Source organism: Ochlerotatus camptorhynchus, unplaced genomic scaffold (genome assembly GCF_037179485.1).
Source record: "Ochlerotatus camptorhynchus isolate MF236.1 unplaced genomic scaffold, CSIRO-AGI_Acam_v1.1 ptg000493l, whole genome shotgun sequence".
Lineage (NCBI taxonomy): Eukaryota > Metazoa > Arthropoda > Insecta > Diptera > Culicidae > Ochlerotatus > Ochlerotatus camptorhynchus.
This window is the reverse complement of record NW_027040978.1, coordinates 957,338-973,634: the sequence shown is the minus strand read 5'-3', so window position 1 is coordinate 973,634 and position 16,297 is coordinate 957,338. Positions and strand designations below refer to the sequence as shown.

The following is a 16,297-nucleotide window of genomic DNA, read 5'->3' as shown; positions in this document are numbered from 1 at the left end:
AAAAAATATTCGGTGTTATCTAACCTAATAATTTTCCAGGATGCTTTCTCGTACTGGCTGCGTTTGTATTAGATTAGATTAGATTAGATTAGGGTTAGTACAGAAGCGGTATTCAGCACGGACTGCCTTTATGGGTGCCTGAATTGCACAATATCCTTAGTGAACTGGAACACCGAACAAACTTCCGTCGAGAAACGAAATCGGTGGATGCGAATATAGTGAAAAACATGTTTTTCTGATAAAATCCAATATGGCCGCCAAAAAAATTTACATTCCGAATGAAAACCCTATCCTACCTCTTCATAAAGGGTGATACGGTCAAAATTTGGTCAAGGGAAAACGCGTGTAAATCGGTGAAATCGTTTATTTAAAAAATCAAATTAAATTTCTTTTTCAAGTTCAATTATTATAAAATTCAGGAAAAATATTCAGTTAGGCTTCCGCTTTTCCAAATCCGAATTGCCGGGCCTTACGCTTGACCCCTGCCATCAGATTTTGTACAGCCACCTTGTCCACCTTCTTCGCCGCAGAAAGCCAGTTTGCCTTGAACTGCTGCTCGCCCTTAGCAGTTTTTTTGGTCTTCTTTAGGTTCCGCTTGACAATAGCCCAGTATTTCTCAATTGGGCGGAGCTCTGACGTGTTGGGAGGGTTCTTGTCCTTGGGAACCACCTGCACGTTGTTGGCGGCGTACCACTCCATGGCCTTTTTACCGTAATGGCAAGATGCCAAATCCGGCCAAAACAGTGCGGAACAACCGCGTTTCTTCAGGAAAGGCAGCAGACGTTTATTCAAACACTCTTTCACGTAAATTTCTTGGTTGACAGTCCCGGAAGCTATGAAAATGCTGCTTTTAAAGCCACAGGTACAGATGGCTTGCCAAACCAGATATTTCTTTGCGAACTTTGACAGTTTCATGTGCTTGGAAACATCTGCTACCTTTCCCCTTCCTTTTGCCGTATAAAACTCCTGTCCCGGAAGCTGCTTGTAGTCGGCTTTGACGTAGGTTTCGTCGTCCATTACCACGCAGTCAAACTTCGTCAGCATCGTCGTGTACAGCCTCCGGGATCGCGCTTTGGCCGTCGTATTTTGTTTATCATCGCGATTTGGAGTCACTACCTTCTTGTAAGTCGATAGTCCGGCTCGTTTTTTGGCTCGATGCACGGTTGTAGACGATACACCCAGCTTATTTGCGGCATCTCGGAGAGAGAGGTTAGGGTTTCGCTTGAAACTACCGGCAACTCTCTTTATCGTCTCAGCGGCTTCCGGTTTTCGATTTCCCCCCGATCCAGACTTCCTGGCTGTCGACAAACGTTCCCCAAACACTTTAATTACATTTGTAACGGTTGATTTGGCAACTTTTAGCGATTTTGCCAACTTTGCGTGCGAGTAGCTCGGATTTTCGCGATGCGCGAGCAAAATTTTGATACGCTGCTCTTCTTGCTTGGACGGCATTTTGACAACTGAAGAGTGAATTCCAAAATCAAAATAGGAGCAACATTCTACACACACACACCTTCAAAATGAGGGGTGTTCAGGTTTTTTAAATGCAAAATTGAAAGAAATACGTCAAGTTGATATTGACCAAATTTTGACCGTATCACCCTTTATTGTTGTTTGCAGGAGGCTTCCATATGAAATTTCAAAGATTTAACATGATAAATATGGCAAGAATAGCTAGAAATTCAACTTTTTTGAAAACTGTAAGGCCCCTTGGTGAGCGAGAGGTCGATTAATTTGAACTAAGAAAAGTGGTAATCTAATTTTTTCAACAGTTTCGACCAATCAAGCGGATATATTTAAATATTTAAAGACCATGTGTCAATGGCGGCCTGGTTTCAACGAGAATAATTGAGGGTGCTTTAAAGGTGGGAGTTCTCTAATAGGATGACGTTTCAACTAAAAAGCAGTGGTCGGTCAGAAAATTATGTCAAAATAGCTTTGAAAATGAATTTTAACGGAATTCCTGAATCCCGCGAACAAAATTTTTGTTTATATATTCATGGATTGTTATCGAATCAGTTGAACTTCATTCTCACCGCTGAAATTCATCATTAGTGGGAGGTGTTGCTTGTGGCTGATGTTGACGATGACGGAGGAAATATGTTCGTCAAAATAACAATTAATTGGCCTTTAAGAAGGTTGATCGACATCCTACTTTTTGGTATTTGCTTTCAAGTCACTTAGACGTCGACTACCGTATCGAAGGCATACTGAATTCAACTTGCTTGAACGTATTGTAGTGGTATGCTTACAGACGTATTAAAATGTACTGACCAGCCCTGTATAGAGGGTTTGTATGTCCAATCGGACCAATTTAATATGATGTCAGCTGAACATTTGCAAGATCTTCTATACAGTGATGGTCAAAAAAGTTAACCCATCTTGATGTATACCACCAAAACACAAAAGTTCATGACATCATAGACTCATTAGCTGTTCGTTCAATACCAAATGTCTCTGGGAAATTTTGACAACAGTTTTAAATAACCGGGAATTTGGCTACAATTTCATAATATGTTTGTATATATTTTGATCGAATTCTGTTAACTTGTTCGCAATTTGTTCTGGCTATTTGATTAGTATAGGAATGATATTAAACCTTCTACTTAAATATGCAGGATCTAACACTTCTGCGATATAAGAAATGTAATACAGAAGGAGCATACGCTTTTTGACAAAAAATCTTTCACAATTACTTTATGATCTCAAGGGAATTCAGCTGACTTCAACTGAAAATGAACGTGTGTTCTCCCTAACGCAGCGTTTCTCAATCTGTGGATCGCGACCCACGAGTGGGTCGCAAGCTGTCTTTAGGTGGGTCGCGGAAATTCAAACAACTTGGCCAGAGGCAATTGGAATTTTCGTATATTATTTTGATTCTATTAACGGAATCCTAGTCATTTAAATATTTTGGCGTCTTAAAATCAGTCACGGATTTTTATGCCATTCAAGCGATTAATGGGTTAATTGTTTTTGGCGTTTTCAGGGCAGTTCTATCATTTAATTTAAGGACCCTTATGGTGTTTTCAGGCTAATTGGGAGATTTCGAGACCATTTTGTCATATAAAGCCAGTTTGTAAAGTTTGATTCTGATTTCATTACTGCAGCCATCGTCGATGAAAAGATGAATGTCGGCATGTTCTTCAGCTCTTTCGTGGCCTTGGCAAAAAGCAGCTCCTCCGTTTTGGCCACGACATTATTGTAACAGATCCTCCGTTTGAGGCTCGCCCAAAAATTTTCTATCGGGAGGGTTGATGGTCTTGCACGACCACGACGTCGCACTTGGCCGTAAAGATGTTTTTCACCAGCACCTTCAGCCGTTCCTTCTGGGTGATTGCCTGCTGCCCAGACACGGCCGGCCTCAACTGATGCTTCCGCATAACAATGTCCATCTTGTCCAAGTACTTCTTCACCGTTTGGCCTCGGACTTCCTCTTGGGCTTCTGCTGCACTTTACGATCGCGCAGCACCGTCGGGCGGCTGGAACCAAGTTTCAGTTCGACGCTCTTGCCTTTCTCAAGAAGGGAAAGGATGTTGTAAATTCCGGATCGACTATAACCAGCAGACACGAAGTGCCTCACGATGTCCACATTCTTCGCTCTGAGGTAGAGCTGGCAGTACGAACAAACCATCGAGCGTAGTTGCTTGACTGTTTTCGCCATGGCGGTTGAAAATCAACTAATAACGCTGTCATTTTTTTCTGTACACAACAAGGTTGCTATGATTGGCGATGTGGATTGGATTCTCCACCAAGTGACAGGATAATTGCATGAAAAATCGCTAAAATCAGTTTATTTTTTAATGCATACGTTATCTGCAACAAAACTGAACGCGCATTTCCGCCCAAAACCACAATGTTATCTGTTTTGTTGAATGATATTTCTAACGGATAAACGACGAAATGTGAACACAGAAATTTTTAAATACTATTAATTTTTTGATTTGTTAAAAAATACTTCCTTTTCCACTCTTATGTTTAAAGCTCGATTCAAAGTAAATCTGGACGCACGGTTTAATACACCACCGCGCCCCTGGTGGTTGGAACAAAACAATGTTAATTTCATCACCAAAGAGATTAGTCATCCGGATTGCCCAGTGTTCAGACCGATCGAAAAATATTGTGCAATTGTCAAGCGAAAACTTCGAGGATTCGGTAAAGAAGTATCAATTGCACAACAAATGCGTTTAAAGTGGAATAAGTTCGCCGGTACAGTGTCACCAGCGACTGTGCAGATCATGATGGCATCGATCACAAGTAAAGTGCGGCAGTTCGTTCGAAACTGTGAAATGTAATAACTTGTTATATATCGATTAAAAGCTGAATAAATACCCTTTTGTTTGACGTTTTGATCAACCGTGTATGTTGATTAATTCTTGAGTTATGATCACTTGAATGCGTCCAAATTTACTTTGAATCGGGCTTTATTTTAAGCGTTTCCATGCATTCAAGGGATCCCGGGGGTTTTCTATTTCCCGGGAAATTTAGAAAACCCTAGTTATCAACTTTTTCAAGCATCACAGATAAAAATCAGAATATTTCTATTGATTTAACCCTATCGGGACAGATGGGTCATTTATGACCATTAGAGTGGTCCAACAAATCGATCTTGCTCCATCAAGTTCAATCGAAGATTGGCAGTATCAATACATACTTTCTTCAGCAAAGTTTTTTTGTGATGTGAATTATAGACGAAAAAATGTGAAAGGACTGTTTTATAGTCCGATTTGATGGTCAAGATCCCCAAAACCTAATGAAGATTTTATGTTTGAGAATAGGGTCCCTATGTTCATTGAACCCAAATCCATAGTAAGTTTCCTTGATCACAAAATATCCTAGGTTCTCCAAATTGGCTTGGAGTTGACTTGATCACCCCTTGAATGATAGACTGGTCTATTAAAAACAATAGCTCAACAATACATGAAAACTATTTAAAAAAATGTTTAGAGCTTTGCACGAACAACCCAATTTCATTACTTCATAGAGTCAACTCTCAAATGAACAGATTGACCACTTTGTCAAGCAGTTTTGGCGTGACTTTCTACCAGCGATTTCACAAAACTGGACCAACTAATTTCTATTTATTTATGAAACGCACAAATGTTGGCTACTTTTCTCCAAGGTGGCAAAGAGTCATTTCAGCTAAAATAATGTTTTTCGAAATAATAAAACCAAAAGATGGTATGATGGCATGTTTTACTTGTAACTTACAAGAAGAGGTTACAAAGTATGCGTTGGAAACATAAAACCTGTAAATTTTGCTTTCTATGAGTCACAATCACTGATCGCTGAGTGAGTGAGTGAGTTTGTGAAAAATCGCTGATTGTGACTCTCATGAAGTGAAATAAACAGGTTTAATATGTCAAACACATTCTTTGCAACCTCTTCTTGTATACTACCAATTCAAAATTTGATCATGGCATCTAATTATTTCATAATTTAGAAAAACATTGTTTAAGCTGACATGAGTCTTTGCAACCTTGCTTTTCTCGTGGTTCTAGGAGAAAAAATCTCAAAATAATATTTTATTTCAAAGTTCGAGTGGTAGTAAACGTCATTTAAACTGCTCGAATGAAGTGGTTAATAGATTGACGGTGACACTTTAAGAGATCTTTGCCTACCCTGCTGCGTACGCTACTGGTTCGCATGCTACGTTATCCAGTATTTTACGATCGCTTATGGCCGCCACAATCTGTCTGAGTTTCTGGTAGGGAACATAAGATTTGAAGTTTGGCTTGTGTTGTTTGACGTGTATACGTTCAAATTTGAACGTTTACACGTCAAACGACACAACCCAAACATCAAATCATATGTTTCCTACCAAAAACTCAGTAAGATTGTGGCGGCCATAAGCGCTCGTAAAATGCTGGATATGAAGTGATACAACATCAAATTCACATAGGACATTTCTGTTGGCAACGCTCCTCTCCGCCCATCATCCGACCAGGCTGTGTGAAACCGTTTATTATGTATTCAAAACCAGATTTTCCTTCACCCACAAACAACAATTTATTCGAGTGAGGAGGGAAAATAAATGATCCCCACTTTTTGTAAATATTCGCCCGCTTTTTCCCATCTTCGCCCTGGTCGTCGTCGTCGTCGTCAGGATCGTTGGATGTTGTTGTTATTATTATCGTCATCCCTTCGTATCATCCTTTAGGACACATTCCTGGCAGTGCCTGGCATCGTCAGTCGGCGTGAATCACTTTTTTATGCACGCGTTCCGGAGCATATTGGAAGCGATTTTTCTTTCACCCTTGCCAACAGAAAAATTCGGGTCGTTCACGCGGGGAAATCCTTGTGACCGACGGAGGACAAAGCTGCCAGCCCGACGAAGGTCGTCCCCAGACGAGGGTTTGCGCGGTCGGAACGAAAAAAGGATTACCCGGATGACATATTGATCTTTCTTATTGAAATAAATAGCCGTCGCCGACGACGCCGGCTCCGTCAGACGTATGTACGCACCCCGACGCACCGCATAAGCACTAGCACAAGCAATGATCGATAAATTTGAATAATTTTAATTAAATCATTCCCTCTTCCAACCCGGTTCCTTGTTCCTGGAGCAAACGGCATAAAGTCAAATTATTTATGTCAATTGATTCTGGGTGGAGCGCCGGGTCAAGTTACCCTTGAGTCCCTGTTTAGGTTCGACTACTAGGATGAGACGAGTTCGTCGCTGAAAAACGATACTTCTCCTTCCTCTTCGAGCGAGCGCGTATAAAGATGAAATAATTAATCGCTTTTTCATCGTCGTCTTTTGTCTCTGTCTGATTCCGGGACCTGTGCTTCTTTGCTCATTTGAATATTAGACGCCACATCGATTGGGAACGCGGAGACGCGGGATCGTCTGCGTCTCGCTGATGTTTCTCGGTGGAATTAAACATTTTCGGAATTATTGTCTCTTAATATCGGTTGTTCGGTTTGGGCTCGAGCGCGCGCACACGTAATCTTGATCTTAATTTGATGAGATTCATCTTCTTTTAATCGGGCATTTTGTTCCCTCTCTGTGACTCGAGCTTGCGCTTCGTCGTTTCCATTTTTCGTCGTCGTCGTCGTCGTCGTGACGATGAGAAGTGTGGCGTCAACAGGCATTTTATCGCGCTTTCACTCGCGGCGACGACGACGACGTGCCATGAACCAGGGGCCAATCATTGGTAGCGAGAGAGATAGAGAGAAGATCGGGAAGAAATATGGATCCTCTTTTTCCCGGCAGTAGAGTTTAGCTAGATGGGTATCGATAGATAAGAGTCTAATTAATGAGTGTGGTTTAATTATTACAAATGACCGACGGGCTCCAGGAGTGAAACCGGATCGATGCTATCGCGGTTTTGATGGCACTCATTGGATGAATGGCTAGAAACGATGAGGAGTAGATTTCCGTCACGTGAGTCTTTGATTGAATTTTATAAAATCAATGAACGCTAACTGGAAGGGACACTCTGCACTCAGCCAGTTGATGAAAGATTCTATTACAGTTTCGCATGAAAGGTATACAGAATTTGTAATTGATCACCGCATATACATATTCGATAATATAGTCAACCGGTGGAAACTAATGATTTTAAATTGGCTCACTACTTCACAAGCCTATTGGTCCCATGCAAATTGGTTAACGTACCCCATTTTAGTCAAAATTCTAGTACTACACTATGTTTGTTTTGATTTGCTATGAAAATTTGACAGATAAAATGAGGGGTTCGTGGATTTTCCTATGTTTCGAGGGGTGCATCGATTAGCTTGGGACCGAAGAGAGTAGCAGAGCTGAGCCAAAAAGTTGAGCACTTTTCTTCGGGACCTTCTGGTCTTAGAGTTACCTCTATGATATAGTGGTCGGAAGACTTTTCAATGAATTATATAAAATAAATATCTAGGAGAAAATAGTAGGCCGCGCTGAAAAACTGACGTTTTGGTTTTGCTCCAGTTTTGCCTTTGTGATTTTAATAAATTTTTATTATTTTCTTAATTCTAAACTTTTCATTAAATCGAATTTGACAAAGGCTGACACCGTAAGATAAGAAGAAAATATAAAAGAAAGGATATCCGTGCACTGCGTTTGTCGTGAATCGGTTTTTTTTTTTCGACGAGACGATGCTGAATATTGACAAAAAGTCGTTAATTCCAAGCGCCGGGAGGAAGCCATTCGAACAAGCTCTATCACAGGCCGGACCATTTCATATTGATCACCGTCAAGCAATTGGGATCACACGTCACCATGGCTATATGGTGGTGCATTTTTGGAGCATTTGGGTTGGCACAGTGTGCCAAAAATACAGATGGACACACCTGGGCACTTTAATTGGCACCCATGGCTATAAATTTTCATGATATTTAAAGTTACTGGCAACACTGTACTATATCTGCGCTTGCTCCTATGCATGTGTCAAAAAGTGAATAATTGTTGTTTACACAATCCAATTTTTGATTTCATAACTTCAACTGTGAATTTCCGGCGGCCGGCGCCGGTGGTGTAGTGGTAAGCGTGACTGCTTTCTAACACCCCAATGGGTCTGGGTTCAATCCCAGCCGAGGTCGGTGGGATTTTTCTGAGGCATAAAAATCTCTGGTCACGTCTTCCTTCGGAAGGGAAGTAAAGCCGTTGGTCCCGGCCCATGTGTGTTTGAATGGGTGCGATATCCTACGCAGGTGTGGAAGCTGCCTTCCTGCACATTCGGTTGCCGTCAATGGATGGCAATCGATGTCCGTCGGTGATTGGCACTAGATTGCGGAACAGAGACCGACGTTAAATAAAGGAAAAAAAGAAGAAGAAGAAGAAGAATTTCCGGCGAAGTTCTGCCATGGATTCCTCACAGCGTACATATTTTCAAAACACTAGCATGAGCGAGGTCATCAAGGCGATGACCGTTTCCTAGTACATCTGTAATCTGGGGGTCATACTAGAATTCTTCCGGATGGTGCTGGAGTCGCTACCGGAATACTTCGAGATCGGAGAACCTCCACTCAAGACGATCGAACTGTTCAAGGATCTGGTTTGGTGTTTCAGAACAGTTTGATCGGGGAAGGCGGTGGCATCGTTCGGGAAGCTGATTGAAAAGATGACTATGAAGGGACTGCTACTGGTCATAATGCCGATTCGGAATGTGATTAGTGAGTTGGCTAGTGGGGGAGAGCGAGACCTTGAAGGAGGAAGTGAAGCGAACGTTGAAGACGTTGGTAGATCGATTTGGGGCGGGGAGATTCGACCGACAACCGACATTCACTTCCTTGATTCGTTTCTCATCGTAACTGACATCGATGAATTTGCCTTCGATGATCGCTCGGACCATGTTCGGAGGTAGAATCTTCACCGGTGTTTGCTTGTCTACCATCGACGAAGCGTTCGCTGGCCGGCACTGCTTTTCGTCAGAGACATCATACTTCTCTCCATTTTGCCGATCGTTGGACTATCTTACCGTGTGGACATATCAAACAACACCCAAGTCTGATTCCGGTTGAAACTCCCACTAGAACGCTGGCGACGCATCTTTGACTGAGTCGATGGCTTTCGGGAGGGACTCCTCCCGGAAGCGTTCATCAGAATCTGAAGAGCATCTGGACCAGTTTCGTCTGATGATGCACGTTCGCTTCGTCTACTTACCACCGTCACCTGTGGTTCATCAGAGTCCTCATTATACTCCAATCTAATAGAAGTTATTGTCCTGTCGGAAATTGGAAGTGCCTTCCCGAACGTTCTAGCTCGAAGCTTCGATTTGGTGGTGGAGGCCGTTGCTTATTGTAGTCCTTTTTCGATAGAATTTGGGAGCAACGAACCGAGAGTCATGAAAGTTAGGATTTGGGATAGGATTTCACTGCTTGTTGTTTTGTTTCGTCAAAACAAGGCTTGTGAACTGTCAAATTAACCGGGTTGCCAAACATACCATTATACAAAAAAATATTCATTTTGATGACACTCTCGGCACTCCCAGCACAGCTGCGGCACACGTGAGGCACACTGAGAAAAAAGTTGACGCAAAATACTCCCTTAGCTCAGTCGTTTAAGGCGAAGCTACAAAGTAATACCATAGAGGTAACTCTAAGACTAGTAGGTCCCAAAGAAACGTGCTCAACTTTTTGGCTCAGCTCTGGTACTTTCTTCGGTCCCAAGCTAATCGATGCAACCCTCGAAACATAGAAAAATCCACGAACCTCTCATTTTATCTGTCAAATTTTCAAAGCGAATCAAAACAAACATAGTGTAGTTTCGGAGACGAGCCAGCCAATGGCTGAAAGTCTCCTTAATAAAGGTATAAAAAAAAAAAAAAACATAGTGTAGTACTACACTCAAAATAATCAACACGTTGTTGTTACGTGAAAAATCACGTAGGGTATCTCTTTCCTTTGCTGTCGAATTTTATTTCATTATGTGTTTAATGCCAATGTGTTTTTTTGTATATTTATGTCTATTAAAAAATAAAGAAAACATTTTATTTAAATCGAATCGGAATTGAATAATCAATTGGATTCACCATGCATTTTATCGGAAAAATCACGTAACTTCTACGTGATAAACCAGTTACGTTGAAGCTCACTGAATTGAGTGCCTACATATGAGCACTAAGTAAGTCTTACGTGAAAAATGCGATGGAAAAAATGTATGTGTGTTTTCACGTAGCATTGATGTGAGGATTATTTTGAGTGTAGAATTATGACTAGAATGGGTTGTGCTTATATATGTATTTGGGACCAATGGGCTAGTCAAGTAGCGAGCCAATTTTAAATTAATTTTCACCGGTTGGTAATACCATGCTGGTGGTGGCTGGGTTCGATTTCCGGTCCGGTCTAGGAATTGTTCAGGTTGGAGAATTTCTCGATAACAGACTTCTTCAAAATTTCATCCGCAGCCGGCTTAATTTTAAGTTGCGTCCCGACAAGGATACGTACTGTGAACCTGAGTACTGCGAACTAACTCAAAATGCTTGTCATATGGGAGCCGAGTCAAACTGTCAAACGGGAGCCAAACATTCGAAAGAGCTCAGATGTCACATAGGTAGTTATTGTTTGAACCACATGTAAAGGTGTTGCCACCTACTGAAAACAAATTAAGAATTATAATTATGAAACTGTCGAAACATCGCGGATAATGTAAATCATCGAGCGTTATGCTCGAAAAAGTGTTTTTATTTGATATTAATAATGCCAAAACTGGGTTGCTGAAACAAGAATGTAATCAAACTTTATAAGAGTCATGTGAGCTTTGTGGGTAGGTGCACTCCCATCACCATGTATACGTTATTTCTGGAGCAGAGGAGGAGCCAAGGGTTCATTTGACAGTATGTATATACAATTTCGTGAGTTGTTTCAGCAAAACAATTTGAAACTTCGGAAGATTTTCAAGATGTTTTCTAGCTCTCCTGAAAAATAAAATCGGCTGAGTTCGCAGTACTCAGCTGTGAACGTGCGTAAACTGGCGTTCAATATCTCCAGGTTTGTTTATGACTTCCATGATCACGGGATCCAATCAGTCTGCACCATAGATAGACTCAAACATTCGCCGATCGCATTCCGAACCGTTCCGTCATATTGTACCAAATCTTCCCGGCTTTTGACCAACCGTCACTGGAAGCAATCCGTTTCATTGATGTGAAACCCGAATAGAAGCCGTTCTGTATGAAACGGATGGAAAGACGGACTGAGTTTAGCTAGATTTGAAGAGATTCACGGTTCAGAGAATCTTTGTTTTACCAGTTTTATGTGTCATTGTAACAAATTCACTCACTAGCTTCACTTTTGAGCAAGCAAAATATTCAACCGAGTAGTTAACTTTGTCAAGTAGCCAGCGATTGGAAAAAATGTCAACACTCGACAGTGATGCCGTTTTATATTATACTGTTTGTGTCCTACTTGTTAAAGTGTGCTCAATCGAGCTGATTGGGTGTACTCTACTGTATATTAATTTTGTGTGTACAATTGATGCTCCGATCAGCTCCGGATTCTTCAAAACAATCAGCTCCGAGAAAAACTACTCACCAAACTGATAACCTCCTGCCAGGACAGATGACCTTCACCTTCTCACGTGGGATGCAAAACTAAACCTCTAAAAAGCACAGAGAAAAAAGACCCAAAAAAAGAGAAACTTTACAGTTAAACCATAATTCAAATATTTGCAATTTGGAAACTTTCGAGTGCCTGGGCAAGGCCATCAGTGCTAACCCAGCACAGTAAATATCAAGCCAAAAGCAAAAAGTCAAAAAAAGGATACCTCTGCACCTCCGGAGCGACAAGGTGCCATAAATTCTAGTATACCTCCTGCCTTCGACCGTCGCTGCCGCTTCTGCTGGGCAGAGGAGAAAAGGAAGGCCGGAACGAGCCTCTTCTCCATTGCATATATCCATCCATCCGTCCATATAACATACATATTCGCCAACATTCTCCGGAAAGAATCTGAAAAATGTTGCAGGGGTTTCCTTGCCGTTGCCTTTTGCGTTGGACCTTCTCAAGAGAAATGATTTATGACGCACTTCGCAGAAAAATTTGAATGAATAACAAAACACTGCTCACTGCTCTCTGATGGTGTAGATTTTGAAACTGACCAAGACGAAGACGAACGAACGAGGGAAGGAAGAAAAGCGACGCGACGATGACGAAGGATAAACAAAAGAATTTGACAGCTGCGATTGGCTGCGTGCTTGATGAAGGCGTGCGAGTTGCATCATCATCATCATCATCATCACAGATCAAGGATGTGCAATTTCTAACTTTTTTTTTTATTCGTTTCTCTATTTTTTTGCAGGTGAAAAACCGTTCAAGTGCGAGCATGAGGGATGCGATAGACGATTTGCTAATTCATCAGATAGAAAGAAACATTCACACGTCCATACATCTGATAAGCCGTATAACTGTCGTGTTAATGGTTGTGATAAATCTTACACTCATCCATCATCGCTGAGGAAACACATGAAGGTAAGTTTTTTTTTATCATCCACGATTCGTTCTCGTCCATCCATCCGTGTAGATAAATTGTTTGTCGAGATTTTCAAGAGGCGATACGGCGCTCTCCAACACGACGACTTTATGGAAAGAGAGTTGATTTTCAACTCTTCCCCATATTGCAGCTCGAACGAGTGCTTTCGTTGAAAGTCCCATCGCTCAATAGAGAAAGAAAAAAAAAAAGCTGAAGATCGGTTGTAATCGTTATTCATCTTGTTTCGCTCTGACAGGTCCACGGAAGTTTAGGAGAGAAGTCTCCATCGCACAACTACGACAGTGAAGGTGAAGAATCGAGCTCGGATAGTGTCATAACCGGAGGAACTCAGACCCCGCCGTCGATCAGCCGGTTGCATGACAGTCACAATCCAAGCAAGCTGGGCAGTGAATCGATCAATAACAATAACAATAATAGCAACAATAACAACAACACGAAATCACCGTCGACCAATCACCTGCTGTCACCGGTCGGAGGCGCCTCGACGACGTCCTCATCGACGAACAGTGCCCTCTCACATCTAAGCCAAAACCAACACCACAACCTGCATCATCATTCGCATCACCAGCACCCTCACCACCATCACCTCCAGAACCATCCTAGTAGTCTGGGACATCCGCAGCTCCAGCTGACACCAGCGTCGTCCGTTTCTCCTCAGGCCACGGCCACTGCCTCGTCGATGCTGGTTGGACACCACAACCATCCCCTACTGTATCATCATCCGCAGCACCATCCCAACGACTGGTACTCGGCCACTCCACCCTCCGGACCCGACACGATGAACCCGTTGAACCACTTCAGCCACCATCACCACCACCTGGTGCACCACGGGCCTACTACGGCCTATTGAGAGCAACTGTTGTTCGATGAGCTCTGTTTCAACTACTGAAACAATCAGTGGCAGTGCCACTGAGCTCCACACCCCCTGCACCTCTCCCCCATTTACTTCAATCATGACATCTTTCAAACACACAAAACTCCACCCGCAGAAGCTCATCTATCGAATAAAGTAAAAATCATTAAACAAGGATACGTAACTTTAAAGCAAAACCAAAAACCAAATCTAGCCGTTAGAGAACAAACTAACTCACTACATAGAAGCCGACCGTGACACAGAGAGAAAGAGTTGTTGAAAATAGACGAAAGATCGAAATATCTACCATTTTGTGCCTGCTTTGAGCTCTCTCTCTCACACACACACACAAACAAACAAACACACTAAAATAGACAACCACAGTCGTGCGTGAAGCAGAGAATCATCCTGGACGAACACTTCTAGGCAAATGTAATTGTGTAAATAGATTCCCGGAATTATAAGAAATATTTCAAGCTAAGTGAATGATAAGAAAAAATTCTGTGTGATATGGACTTTCCAACTTCTTGGGTAAGATTTTAGCAGGTAGCAGTAACCGCCGCGTCTCTTTGTCCTCCTTTTGTAAATAGACTAGCAAAATTACAGAGTTTTTCCTTTCCAAACGAAACAAAAAATCATCGACCTACGATGTAATTTTGCCGGCACAAGTTGACAGGTTTCCTTCGGATGCGAGTTTGAAAGAGAAGAGAAGAAAAAAATGTAAACCAAGCAGCATTAATGTTTTTTTTTACAGTGTAGATAGTTGTAGAATTTCCGAGAGACGCTTGGTCGCAGAAACGCAAGAAAATCGTATATTTATTTAACTGTTTGGTTGATACTTAAAATTAGACAATGGAAGGTAATCGAAAATCGATGTAGGGCTGTAATACAAGTGACTATTAAGGCAGCTTTAGTTTTCTGCTTTGGTTTCGGTAAAAGAAGGACGGGAACAGTTCGTGGTTTGCGTGGGGGGGGGGGGGGTAAACAAAATGCGGGAGTTTTTGATGATTTGTTGAAGTTTGCAGTCGTTAGAAAATCATTTATGAATTAGGCCGGAAATATAAGGGCCGTTCTATGATACAATTTGAAAGGACCGGGGCTAATCACAAATGAAGTCTTCATGGTAACTGAAAAAAGTACGAGTGCTGACCGGTTGGTTCTTATCTACACACTACGAAAAAGTTGTGTAAATTTCGGTTCCCTGAGACCGACACATGTAAGCGGCCCTTTTGACATAAGAATCAGTTGAAATTAACGAGAAAATCAATTCAATCAAATGTTGTGTTCGTCGATTTGCTTATGTTTCGGTTTGAGAACACTTAATTTTACATTAAATTCGTCTCGTTTAAAAGTAGTCAAATACAGCAGGTAATGTTTTGCAGCTGAGTTATCAACGAAAGAGAAAGTCAATGAAGAGAATCGATCAATGTAGATAACCCCGTTTGAAATGTTTATCTAGGATTCAATTCGGCGAAATCATTGTACCTTAAGCCGGTGGTGTAGGGGTAAGCGTGACTGCTTTCTAACACCCCGATGGGTCTGGGTTCAATCCCAGCCGAGGTCGGTGGGATTTTTCTGAGGCATAAAAATCTCTGGTCACGTCTTCCTTCGGAAGGGAAGTAAAGCCGTTGGTCCCGGCCCATGTGTGTTGAATGGGTGCGATATCCTACGCAGGTGTGGAAGCTGCCTTCCTGCACATTCGATTGCCGTCACTGGATGGCAATCGATGTCCGTCGGTGATTAGCACTAGATTGCGGAACAGAGACCGACATTAAATAAAGGAAAGAAGATTGTACCTTAAGGTATTCGAGAGTACATTGTTAAATATTTTAATCGACACTATTTGGAATCAGCGATGCTTGATCAAATAAATATACTGTATCGTAATTCCGCATCAAACTGAGATCCAAGTTTCCAAATCTGAACTAAAAATGGCGGCTTTCTAACTAAATGAATGATGGATGCCAACATTGTAAAATTGGAGAGGATCTTGAAAATGTGTTGTGACCTATATTTTTCAAAACTAACGACCGCTCCTAATGCAAGGCCGTAATGTTATTTCCCATAAGGATCGAATAAACTGAAAATGGAAAGCGCGGTGTCATTTGGCTAGAGCAAAGCCCGCGTGAAATTTTAAGGAAATACCCCAACATCATAAATTATAATCTAACACCAATGTAGCATCCAAATGGCGGAAATCATTTTGAAATACAAGATGGTATTCTGAACGACGCTCTTAGTTATATGTGTCATTGCCGTATTAAAACAAATTGAATGTTCCAGACAAAACAGAAAATTTTATATAGAATTCAATTTGTTTGAAAACTGGAATAAGTGCAAATACAATACAAAAATGGCCACTCGATGACTTCTGCCTGCAATCATTTCTTATGAATGCAAGAAGCTTGAACCCAGGAGATAGAAGGTGAAAGCTCAAACGTAGTTCCAATAACCGAAGGTATTTTCACACACGATAAGCCCCACTCGATGCTCATATGGTGCATTGCTAATGTACTGAAACTTTC

At 41.7% G+C, this 16,297-nt stretch overlaps 1 protein-coding gene across 1 annotated transcript in view; it reads left to right on the top strand.

Annotated features, from left to right (window-relative positions):
- The window catches only part of opa (odd paired), a 100,209-nt gene extending 85,763 nt beyond the window's left edge, over positions 1-14,446 (top strand). Inside the window, exons 2-3 of the mRNA XM_065235522.1 lie at positions 12,728-12,897; positions 13,155-14,446. Of these exons, the coding sequence (XP_065091594.1) occupies positions 12,728-12,897; positions 13,155-13,769 (785 nt within the window). The 3' untranslated portion in view covers positions 13,770-14,446. The remainder of the gene's footprint in view (positions 1-12,727; positions 12,898-13,154) is intronic.
- The last annotated feature ends 1,851 nt before the right edge of the window (positions 14,447-16,297 follow it).